This window comes from Notothenia coriiceps, unplaced genomic scaffold, assembly GCF_000735185.1.
Source record: "Notothenia coriiceps isolate Sejong01 unplaced genomic scaffold, NC01 NC01_scaffold00036401, whole genome shotgun sequence".
NCBI lineage: Eukaryota > Metazoa > Chordata > Actinopteri > Perciformes > Nototheniidae > Notothenia > Notothenia coriiceps.
The window spans coordinates 134,182-146,739 of record NW_011369102.1 but is presented as its reverse complement, the minus strand read 5'-3'; the positions used below and the strand labels follow the sequence as shown (position 1 = coordinate 146,739).

Sequence of the window (12,558 nt, the reverse complement as noted above, 5' to 3'; positions counted from 1 at the left end):
GTCAATGTGAGGTAAAGTGTGTCGCCAATGTAACCGGTTAGAATTCCAAGTGGCGATGAGGTCTTAAAATGTATGGAAAGGGTCTTAAAAAAGGTCTTAAATGTAACTTCAGGATTCCTGCATATACCCTGTAAAAACATAATCTGGAATTAGAGAGGTTTTAGAAGTGTTCGGAAGATGTCTGTGAGAGACTTGTCTTTTCGGCAGATTTTCTAGGGGTTGTTTTATGTCATTTTTAAATATGTCAAATCGTGAGGTCTTTAACTCCTGCTACATCATCTTGTTTCACAAAACCTGGCGTATAATCTTTTTTTTTGATAAACAGAAAGACCACTGCTTGCTCCTATTTATTTACATGCTTTTATTGCACTATTTTATGTGTTGTTGTGATTTATGTGTTGACACACCTTTAAGGAGAAGCCTGGGACTTAAGATTTTATTTTCCAACAACTACGCTGTAATTGCATTTTCTCACAAAGCCTTTGATTCTTGAATCTGCAACAATAACCATGTTCCCATCTTATTTTTCACTATCCTTATTTTTTATACTTTTTTTTAGATTGTTTATGTACCACCAGGTTCCAAAGCAAATTCCTTGTATGTGTAAACTTACCTGGCAATAAACTTGATTCTAATTCTGATCTAAAAATGACTCCTTCGACTGAAATCCGTTTTTGTATTTTGTGTGTTCATAGCAACGAGAGGAGCTAACCAAGCGTAAGGAGAAGGTGATCCGGAAGAGGGAGCGTCTGTCGAGGGAGGGTCCGGAGGTGGAGAAGGCGGTGCTGCCCATCAACGAGGAGGTGGACGCACTGACGGCCAACATCGACTACATCAACGACAGCATCGCAGACTGCCAGGCCAACATCATGCAGATGGAGGAAGCCAAGGTGAGAAAGGCCCCCAACGCCTAAAAGTGTGTTTACTTGATATTAATGCCATTTCCTTCATACTAGCTTTAAACACTTGAACAGCTTAGTTTGAGTAGAGTTTATAACGGGCCAAACTTTGACGTTATGAATAATGTTCTTATTTTAAACAAACAAAAGTCTTTTTCTTTTTTCTTTTTTTTGTTAATTAATGCTGTTTCCTAATTGAGTGACTGTTTTCAGGAGGAGGGCGACACAGTGGATATCTCCGCAGTGATCGGCTCCTGTACTCTGAATGAAACTCGGTTTCTGTTGGATCACTTCATGACGATGGCAATCAGCAAGGTACCAGCAAGTATTAATAAGAGTTTAATGAGGAATAATAACATCCGTATATCATCATGTGTCCTTACGGCTGCTTCAAAACAAACTTGAATACAAAGAAACATTTCCTGATTATTTATTTTTTCGCCCAAACCTGGCAATTTACATTCTAACGTTTCCTCTGTAGGAAAATATTTGACATTTTGGCTAAATCTGCCACATTATCATCATCATGTTGTCATTTTAATGTAAACATGACAAAACCTCACACTCGAGGAGGCACCAAAGCCCCACACTGTTTCCCATGCACTGTATAACAGCTGCCAACGTTAACTAGGCTTAATTTGACTGTCTTAGCGTGAACATGCACTTGTCCATTTCCATTTATTCAAAATCGCAGAGATGAAAGTGTTAACTGTTATATAAACAGCAAACATGACACCATGTGTTTGTGCCTGACCTCCTCAGGGCCTGCAGGCGTCTCAGAGGGAGTCCCAGGTGAAGGTGATGGAGGGCCGGCTGAAGCAGACGGAGATCACCAGCGCCACCCAGAACCAGCTGCTCTTCCACATGCTGAAGGAGAAGGCCGAGTTCAACCCGGAGCTGGACGCCCTGCTGGGGAATGCCCTGCAAGGTAACCGCTGCATGTGTCAGGGTTCAGATTGGAGTGAAAACGTGGACCCAAAACACGGACCAGACTCTGGTTTAACCCCGCCCACCTCCTGGAAGTATCAGATGTGTCAGAAGTTATTTATAGATTATTATGGTTTTCCTTTTCCATGTAAATCAGCCACTAAACGTGCATCTGTTGCATTGTTATAAAGATTTTGGGCTTCCAGGAAGTGGACTGGGTTACTGGTCAGATGCATGATGGGTCTTTTGACATGCTCTGCCTGTTGCCTTCTGCTGAATAGAAGCTGGCCTATGTATTATACAACTGGCACATAATCCCTCTAAAAAAATCACATTGCTATAAAAAAAAAGTGTTATCATTTGGGTACATTTTATTGAAACTCTTAGACAAAAAGAAGATGTTTCCCAGCTTCTGTTCAGTTGGATGCTTTGTTTACAGTAGCTGCACTTTATTTTGTTTTGTTTTTAGAGAATTATGGGGGACAGTGTTTTTGATTTGTGCATCGCCTTTGTTTCTGTTCCCCACGTTTTCCTTTTTTCTTTTTCTTGTTTTGTTTCCTTATGTTTTCACAGAGCTAGGTAACATCCCGGCTGGTAAGTGACCCACATTAGATTCCTCTGTGTTTATGAATGCATGGTTCCTTTTCCCTTTGCACAAAACTAACTGAACGTAACATGGAACAGGTGCATGAGGTGCAATGCAACCAACGCTTCCCTCCATCTGTCCGCTGACCTCCACCTTCCCCTTCCCCTCTGAATACACTGCGGCCCAATTCCAAACTGACCCCTACACACTCCCTCTTCATCCCACTTAGTGATCTCCATCTGTAGTCAAGACTCTCAGCTAAATGAGGCTACTTCTTTATGGTGTTGAGTGCAAATAATACACCAACAAGCTTCTGCAGGAACTCCCCTTTTTCCAGCATAAACGGGAACTGTCGTCCTTTAATCGGCGGTTCTGTGTGGGTTCAATCCCATCCCCTGCAGTCAAGATGTCGATGTATCCCTGTGCAAGATAGCTAACCCCAAGTTGCTCCCGATGGCGTTGATCATATGGTATGAACGGTGTGTGAGTGTGTGTAAGCTTCTTTGAGCAGGCGGCACATTGCTCTGTGTGAATGATGCGTTGGACAATGTGAATCGCTTTGAGGGGTCGTAAAGACTGGATAAAGTGCGATAGAAATACAGTTCATTCAACTTTTAACATTTCCATAATGCTGTGAATCATCCCCTCTTTGACGAAAAATAATAGAAATAACGTTAATTAACAAGAAAAAACCTTTAGTAGCATTTTTTGTTTTGTTCGTGTCTCTAAGGACATAATTCACTATTGTCTCTGGGTAAACACCAGCAGTCTGCTGATAAGCCTTATCTGTGATGTTTACCTTTACACGTGTCCGTCCATACAAATGAGTGACTGATTGTCGATTGGTTTGGAACAGCACTCATTGTAGGGGACCCGCTACAAGAACGTTTTTAAGGGGGAGGGTGTAAGGGCTGTTTTGGAATTGGGCTTCCTCCTCTTCCTCCTCCAGAGCCTCCATGCTTTAGCCCCCTGCTAACCCAGGACCCCCCCCCCACAGGAAGCCTTCAACATGGATGTGCTCCGTCACACCCTGTAGGTCAGCTGACCCCATCAGGAGCGTCGGACTAACGACTCTCTCACTCCTCCACCCTGTTGTCTCGTATCTACCTGTCTCTGTATAACCTCCCACACCTTGCTGACCTCTGACCTCTTCCACCCATCTGACCCCATTGAGCTCAGTGAGGACCGAGTCTCGATTAAACAGCATGGCGCCCCGCTGACATCGCCCTCATCTGCTTCCCTTGATCACCTTTTCTACACCCATTAAAAGCAGCTATCTTTAAAGAAAACAGAGCCTCTCCCTGAAAGTTAGCAATAATAATGTGGGCAAAGTGTTTTTAGCTAAGAGCAGTTTTAGAAAGTCATTTCATCAGCAAAGAGCGTTTCCTCTCAACTTTAATATTATTTATGAACCTGTTTTTGACAGACAACGGGGACGATAGCAGCAGCGATGAGTCGGCACAGAGCCCGTCTGCTGACGGGAAGTGAGTTCATTTATTTATGTCATACAATATTTTTATATAATACTTAGCACCATTATTTTATGTTGATATGCATACAGTATATACTGTGTATGCAATTATGTCTTGTTTTGTGTTTATGTTAATCTCATGTTATGTCGTTTTCATGTAAATGTTATTTTATTGTGTAAATCATAATGTTTTACCTTTTTTGATGTTATGTTACAACATTTTTTTTAAATATATTTATGTTTAATTTTGTTTTCCTTAATTTTATAAATCTTATTTGATGTCACGTAACATTATTTTTAAAAATCGTATTTTATGTTTTGCTTATTTTAAGTGATTAGTTGTTCATTTCTATGTTAGAGTATATTAGTCTACTGTAATATATCAACCAGTGGGTGTATATCTTCTACGGTACCATTCATTTTATAAATGTAATATTTTTGTCCCTTTTTTGATATTATATTTCATATCAAACTTGTGTAATGCCCTGCTTTAATGAAAAGAAATCCAAATATGGGTTATTTAATCGGATATTATATAAAACAATGTGCTTTGTGTGTTTTACAAAACGCCATATGTTTATTCAACCTCATGAAAAACCCTCCTCCTTTCAGCACCATGTCATCCGACCTCATGAAACTCTGTGGAGAGACTAAAACACGCGGCAAGGTAACACTTTGATCCTGATCTTCTGCACGCATCAGCTCTCCCTACTTCCTGTCTTCATGTCCTCTCCTCTGGGCTCCTCAGGCTCGCAGGAGGACCACCACCCAGATGGAGCTGCTGTACGCTAACAGTGACTCCGCCCCCGACGCCCCCCCCTCAGACTTCTCCGCCCCGATGCTGCCGTTGGCAGAAACTCCAGATGGGGGGGGGGACATGGAGACGTCCGGCTCATCAGTCAGGGACTACAGCGCTCTCTCCCCAGGCTTTTCCTCTAAAATGGGCAGCATGTAAGTCCAGGCCCGGCACTCTGTCTCTAACACAATAATCACCACTTCCTCCCTCCCTCCCTTCCTTACTTCCTTCCTCCCTCCCTTCCTTCCTTCCTCCCTCCCTTCCTTCCTTCCTTCCTTCCTTCCTTTCTTCCTCCCTTCATTCCTTCCTTTATTCCTCCCTCCCTTCCTTCCTTCCTTCCTTCCTTCCTCCCTCCTTCCTTCCTCCCTCCCTTCCTTCCTTCTTTCCTCCCTTCCTTCCTTCCTTCCTTCCTTCCTTCCTACCTCCCTTCCTTCCTCCCTCCCTCCTTCATGCATGTTTGATGTTGCTGCTCTGCTTTAGCTAATTTTTGTTTCACATTATTCATGAGCATCCTTACATCAGATGGCCAGGCCTTCAACTTTTATTTAGATAATTTATTACTGTCCCCTGCTAAATCTGCCTTTTTAAATTCAAAGCAAAACAACTAACCGGACTGCTTTTACTTGCTTCACACTAAGTGCACATTGACTTTGTTTGAAAAAAAGAAGCCTTGGCTAACAGGGATCTGTCAGCAAATAAAGTAAAAATATCACAGCGTACAATTAAGAGCTTGGCGAAGAACCACCAGAGTTTTGGGACTTCAGGTAACGTGTGTTTCTGTGTGTTCCGCATCCCTTCATCATTATGTTGACTTTGTTTCATATCATCCTGTTGTTTTATCATTATTCTTTTGTGTACTGTCTTTGTGTTGTCTGTGGGTAACTTTATGAAACGAGCAGTAACGGCTCCAGATCTTCGTCAGTGGAGAGGCGAGCGCCGGAGCCGTCGCCGCTCTCTCGCAGGAAGACATATGACAAGGCTCACGCTGCGGCCGAAAGGGCAAAGGTCAAGGAGATTAAACAGTAAGAGCCGGAGAAGAAAAAAGCTAAATAACCTCACTTCAACTCTACTAATACTCTCTGGGTTTTTCCTGCTTTTGAGGAAGCATGTGGTCTCAAACAAATGAAACATGCCTTGTGTGATGACCTCTGACCTGCCAAGTTCTCTGCTGAATTTAAAGTCTTCCTTCCTGCCTTTCTATCCAGTATTTGTGACTCAAATTCAGTGTTCAACTTGCGAATCACGCCCTCCGCTGCTGCTGATGACGCATTTCTATTTATTGATGAAAATAACAGTTATTTTCCTTTCTGTGTCTTATCAGTAGAAATGGGAGCATGTGCCAAATGGTCTGTTTTGATAGCATTGATCAAATATTATCATTATTTTCTTCGAATACCCCAATACTGTTGACTATTTTTACTTATTTCCGTTTCTTTGGCAGGGACAATGCACAGTAATGAACACTTCAAACATTCAAATGTGTCAAGCGTAACAGTGCCAGATTTAGCTTTGAGCTCATTTCCATCCGCAGTCCCTCACATCAAACATTTAAGAAGTTTACATTTTACAAACATAGCAAAAACTAAATACATGATATGCAAAAGAGCGAGGGCAGCATACACAAGTATTTACCTATTTTACTATTATAGGTGAATCCTCTATATTAGGTTTTAAATAAAAAATGTAAGGCAATTTAAATCAAATGTTGTAAATTGCACAAAGGAATAGGGCTTTTGAGTATTTTTAATGCTTCATTCATTTGAGAATTTGGTGCTTTTCCATGATTTCTTTTTGGAGAAACTTCATTTTACAGATCTAAGATTAAATCCAATAATCGAATTGTCTCAAGTTGTGAACATCACTACAAAGACATGTTTTGCACATCTCTGGTGAAGCAGAAACGTTAGACTAGACACGAGTTGACAGAACGATACTGTCTTGAAATAATAAAGCACATTGAACAGGAAACCCCGGTAATGACCTCTTTATAGCTTCAGATGAACGTGTGTTCTGGCAGTTTTCTCTCGTATGACGTGAAAGCAGCATATGCGTCTCCCTTCTGTCTCCATGCAGTCCTCCCACTCTGCTGCCAGCAGTGTGTAAACAGCTCAGCACACACTTTAATTATGCTGCAGCTTAATTGGCACCCCCGCTGTCTTCCTCCACAGCCCCGTCATCAGGACCCTGAAGAGCAGCCCACCACTTCCTCTCCCTGCCTTAACGCTCCTACCAGTAACCACGTTTAGTCGTATGACAGGGAATATGGGGCGCTTGCAAACCTGCTGCAGGAGAAAGCAGAGATAAGTAAAGAGGACGAGAGCCTGCCATAGAAACAGATTATAGCTGAGGATGAGCGGGAGCATTTCAAAATCTGTCACTTTGCCAAATTGCTTCCTTAGATATCTCTTCATGTAGACGTGACGTACATAGTTGGATTTTGGATTGTAATGTTGCAGGGTTAGATTAAAGATACGCTTATTTTCAGGTTCATATTTGTATTTTGTCTACATGTTTTGTCTCCATGCTTTCATGTTCAAAAAGCTCTTTATTTCTCCCATACTCTCATGTGTTGCAGCACCTCTTTTCATCCTTAATCATTAAGGACCATTTATAAACCAGTTCTAACATAGGTGCCTACATCAACACTGTTACGGTGGGTGAAGCAAGCAGGACCTAAATGCAGATTACACTGATATTGCCTTTATTTCAAGGATAAAATAATAACTTGGACAAAACAGAACACTCACCGGTGAACTCAGTCACAAACAAAAGACGAACCAACACTGAACACAGGAAGAGACAAGACTAAATACAGGGAGGGGTAATCACGAGACGAGAAACAGCCGGGCAGGGGAGGAGAAACACAAGGGCAACAGGTGAACACAATCAGACAATTAGACACACCAGGGAAACTAACGACAGGGAGGAAAAACACAGGGAGAGGGACCAGACAAGAAACCAAGAGGAAAACATGACAGGGAGAACAGCAAAACACCCAAAACAAGACATACAAAACGTGACGTAACACAATAATCGTAACAAACACAGGCTCACTATTTGGCAAGCTAGTTGGCTTAACCTTTTTGGCTACTTAGCGAGAATCAACTCACTGGGTGTTTCTCAATGTCGAGTATAGCTGCTCCAGAGCCACTATTTCAAGCATACTACGTCATCGAGTCCCGCCGAAGGACTGTTCCAATGTCCAGCATACTTGGAATCCTACCGAGCCCGGCGTACTTCGTAGCGAGAAATTTCGAGGCTTCACATGTGTAGACTCCGCGGTCTTAAAATCCCCACAATGCTTTGCGCACGGATCAATTTCCCCAAATCTGTGGCGGAAAATGTAAAGCGGGGCCTCTCATATGACGCACACGTGCTCGCCTGTTCCACTCTTCGCTTTCCGAATGCCAGGAAGTATTCTTGCCTCGCTTCTGAAGCAAGTGGCTTGGAAGACATGTGCTACCAAGCAAGCGTCCTCGAGATTGAGAAACACCCTCTGTCTGAAACCAGAGCCCAGTCTGCTCTGATTGGTTAGCTGGCCGACTCTGTTGTGATTGGTCAACCGCTTAGGATGTCCCGCCCCTTAGCCTATCACGTACAATGTGTTGGAGCACTAGCCAATAGAAGTAGTAATGATGTCACGAGAGTGTGGGAAGAATCAGGGATGTTTAGCCTTTACAGACCCACAAACCTATAAAACACCACTATAGGAAATTCAGGACATTATGGGGTCAAAGATACAATGTCCTTTGGCAAACTCTTTTAATATGTTGATGGTTTTTAAGACACATTGGTGTGTTAAACCATTGGACATGTTAACTACAGTAGTGATACTCCTTTATATTGGTTGTTTCCCCTTCAATGTGGTGTAACCCATTGAATTACTATTGACACTTTGAAGAAGCATACCATAGGATTGATGAGTTGTTTTCCACCTTCCATGACTCAGTCTCCAGGTCTATTAAGATTGGCTTTATTTGGATTTGTTGTTTCGGCCTTTTTGTTGGAAATGCTCCAGGTAAGCAGAGGGAAGGTGGGGGGTGGTTGTGGCATTCGAACAAGATGAGAGATTGTCTGTGTTGTCTTGCCAGATTTGTATTTATTTGTATTTTATTTTAACTTGTGTGCTTTCCCATGGGGCAAGCACACAAGTTGTATTGAATTTTACTGGATTTATTTAAACACACCTCCTGTTGCACAGTTAATCAGTCAAAGTAAACATCTTGTTTTCTTGGTTTATTTCCTCAGTTATTGCTTTGTAATGCAATTTTAAGCCAGGAGATTGTCTACTTTATGCGTGCATTCAAGTATTTAAGTCCGATGCCAGAAGGGGTCAATCATTTACCAACCAGAGAGCACTTTGGCGTTGTTTGTATAACTTGCATTTTAATATCTGTTTCTGCAGAGTGTCACCTTTTCACTGCACAAGTCAGCTTTGTCTAAGAATGCCATGGGAAGAAGTCACATTAAGTCTTAACTACGTATTTAGCAGTTAAGTTGTTTGAATTGTTAAACCCTTTGTAGTAAAATTGTGGTTTCAAGATGGAAATATGCAATACTAGTTAAACCGATTTATGTGCCATAGACTTCTGTTAGACTCTTTTTGATGACATTTTTAGAATTTCTTAGGGCACGTTTACCGGTCTGGAATTTTGTTAAATCGGATGACAGATATATAAAATAAAAACAGGCACAGACCGGTGTGGTTAAAAAATAGTTGCCCCAGGAATTCGCAAATAGGGAAACTTATTTTGAGCAAACACAATGTTTTTTGACTGAGGAAAATGTCCGAGAACCTTTGGGAGGAACAGTTTTTAATTTTTAGCCGTCCGTTTCACTGTTCAATGATTTCCAGACTGTACCCTGTAAGCAACGTGGAAGGCAATGGGATGGCATCCCTAACTTAAGGGGATGGTTGTTTGGAACTAAGTCATGCTATATTCACGGAAGGTTTACCATTACTATTTTTCTGTTTTTAAGGGATTTTTCTAATAACGTAGGAATGACCTCTTCTTGAAGTTGTAGGTTGTCCCCACTACAAAATAATTTAAGAAAAATGAAGTTAACTTGATTATAATGGAAGGTGGGTTTTAAGGCCCAATAGTTGAATAAAATGTAAGGAATATTGGATTACCTTCCCTGTTCCCTGGCCCAGGACACCAAATTTGGAGCCCTCAAGCCAATTTCGGTTGAAACAACTTCCTGGGCGTTAGTGCTTCCCTTCTTCCTCTCCAGATCCACCCACAGTTATAACATTTGTCTTTTTTAATTATGGGCCAAAAAGACCAAGTTGAGCAAAAGGTCGCGTTTGGTGGAAAGGGAACTACATTAAGCACATGGTGTGGATTCTTCCTTTTCTCTTCATGACCTCCACACATTTCCATCCTTTGAGCACCACTGTTGGACGGGAAGACAGTTTCATCAGACAGGATTCTCTCTGTGGTTTGTTCCAACTCTTCTTTGGTGTCTTTTCACAGAACACTTGATTAACTCGACGATGAAACAATTTAGCGCGGTTCAAAACAAAGGAATATCTGACTCTCTGGGACTCAATAGGGTAGATTGCCAATAAAACCCAAACAGCCGCCATTTTCTGACAGCTTATTACTGCTATTGAGCCTGAGCCTCCGATTCCGTCTTCTTTTCATTAGCCTTTCAGTGAAAACACACAGCACGCGCCTCTTTTTAGCTCATTTATTTGAAAACTCCTGAATATCAACTTCTTTATCTCTCAGCTTCATCGTCCTGATGCTCCACTCATCAACACTCAGCACTGATGGAGAGGAGGCAGATTGTAACAAATATACTATCAGACGCCAATTTGTCAACAATATGCAGCCAATTACGTGATCGATCTGAGTTTCATTGATAGTATCGAACTTTAGTCCCTGTTGATCCACCCGCTGCGTTTCCACTCATCAATGTGTGTCTCTTTGGGTATTTATAATGGGTATCGTGGTGGCAAGGTACTTGAAGTAGGTAGCCTTTGCAGACCATTTACACACTAACACCGTATATACAGGGTTCTTACGGGCATTTAAAACCTGGAAAAGTCATGGAAATTCCAAATGCTAATTCCAAGCCCTGGAGAAGTTTTGGAAAACATATTTTTCCAAAGTTTTGAAAGGAAGTCATGGAAATGTAACTAAAGTTGGCATCAAATATAATTTATATTGCTATCTAATCGCCTGATATAGTAATACAAAGAAAAACCGTGAATGAATAACGAAAAGCATTAACGACGAGGTATTGCTGGTTAGAGATTTTAGACTGGAACAAAGTTAAAACGCAACACTTTGTTTTTTGCTCCCATTTTCATGGAGATGAACTCAAAGATCTAAACATTTTCTACATACACAAAATAACCATTTCTCTCAAATATTGTTCACAAATCTGAAAAATTTCTGTGATAGTGAGCACTTCCTTTTGCCCAGATAATCCATCCCACTCCAGTGTGGCATATCATGATGCGATTAGGACAGCATGATCATTCACAGTGTGTGCCTTAGGCTGCACAATAAAGCCACTCTGAACGCTGCAGTGCTTTATTGGGGGCGGTCTGGGGGGGTCCGAAAATCCACAGTATCTGGGTGTGAGGGTTAGGATTAGGGTAGGGTAGGGTTAGGTAATGTTGTGAATGGAGTGGCCCCATTGGGGGTGGGTGGGGTAAATTGGTAATGGGAGGCGTTATGTTATGGACTGACGAACACAGAGCCCATCGATTCCACAACATACCCTAACCCCTAACCCTACCTCCACACCAGATATGAATGGTTCGAATACCCTCCCCCCAGAGCCCCCAATAAAGCAAACTGCACTTTCAGATGTGGCCTTTATGTGGCCAGCCTAAGGCCACCTTGCAATAATTAGCTGTCTAATCAGCATCTTGATATGCCACACTGTGAGGTGGGATGGTTATCTCGGCAAAGGAAAGTGCTCACTATCACAGATTTTTCTAGAGTTTGTGAACAATATTTGAGAGAAATGGTTATGTTTGGATGTAGAAAAATGTTTTAATTTGAGTTCATCCATGAAAAATGGGAAGTAAAAAACGAGTATATGTGTGTTGTAGTCGAGTTGATGTTGCTTTACGTGTGTAACTGAGGGAAGCCTAGTTGATTTGTGTTGTGTGTAGATAGCACACGTTTATAGCAGACCTGGTATTTTTCCTGTCCATTCAAATAAACCATCATGGCGCTCGGAGAAGAGTACTTTCCTTGGTCGAGTAAAAAAATTGAACAAGTCCTGGAAGAAGTTCAGTTGGGTGAAAGAGTTTATGAACCTGAATAAACACACCACAGGGAAACGGAAACCCCTAAAGGGGCATTAAAAGGGGTCTCTTTCTCAGTAAGATTTATGTATTTTACTAATCTGGTATTGCTACTTTTGGCTTCTAAGTAGTGACATTCTGAGTGCTTCTTCCTCCACTGATGATTACTCTTTCTCCTTCACTCATCTTTCTTTGTAACTATTATCTCTTTTTCTTTTCTGATTGCAGCGTTATCAGAGAGCTGCATGCTTGCCACGGTGTGATTTTAATACACGTAGTGCACTCACATTATAGACATGGCTGCACCCCTTCTCATTGTGATATGTGTTGTGTGTGTGTTTTTAGGGGGTCATTAACCCGTGCCAGCCATTAAAAGCAGCCGGTGTTCTTGTGTGTGTGTCTGTGTTATCCTGTTTGAATGCGTCAGTGGGGAGGACACAGTGTAAAGCCGTCCTCCTGTGTTCGACTGCACCGACGACTCTTCTCTTCACCGATCTCAAATGGTCTAATACCCACATCTCCCTGGCCACCGTCCGTCTGACCTCTGCTTAACATTCAGCCCGTGTATTCTATTCTTTTATGTTATTCTTCTCATGCCCGCGTTATCCT

At 41.8% G+C, this 12,558-nt stretch overlaps 1 protein-coding gene across 1 annotated transcript in view; it reads left to right on the top strand.

Annotated features, from left to right (window-relative positions):
* The window catches only part of LOC104963788 (kinesin-like protein KIF21A), a 35,835-nt gene extending 23,504 nt beyond the window's left edge, over positions 1 to 12,331 (top strand). The window contains exons 5-13 of the mRNA XM_010792427.1: positions 696 to 890; positions 1,113 to 1,214; positions 1,662 to 1,827; positions 2,400 to 2,420; positions 3,839 to 3,896; positions 4,496 to 4,550; positions 4,632 to 4,834; positions 5,579 to 5,701; positions 12,295 to 12,331. Of these exons, the coding sequence (XP_010790729.1) occupies positions 696 to 890; positions 1,113 to 1,214; positions 1,662 to 1,827; positions 2,400 to 2,420; positions 3,839 to 3,896; positions 4,496 to 4,550; positions 4,632 to 4,834; positions 5,579 to 5,701; positions 12,295 to 12,322 (951 nt within the window). The 3' untranslated portion in view covers positions 12,323 to 12,331. The remainder of the gene's footprint in view (positions 1 to 695; positions 891 to 1,112; positions 1,215 to 1,661; positions 1,828 to 2,399; positions 2,421 to 3,838; positions 3,897 to 4,495; positions 4,551 to 4,631; positions 4,835 to 5,578; positions 5,702 to 12,294) is intronic.
* Positions 12,332 to 12,558: the final 227 nt, after the last annotated feature.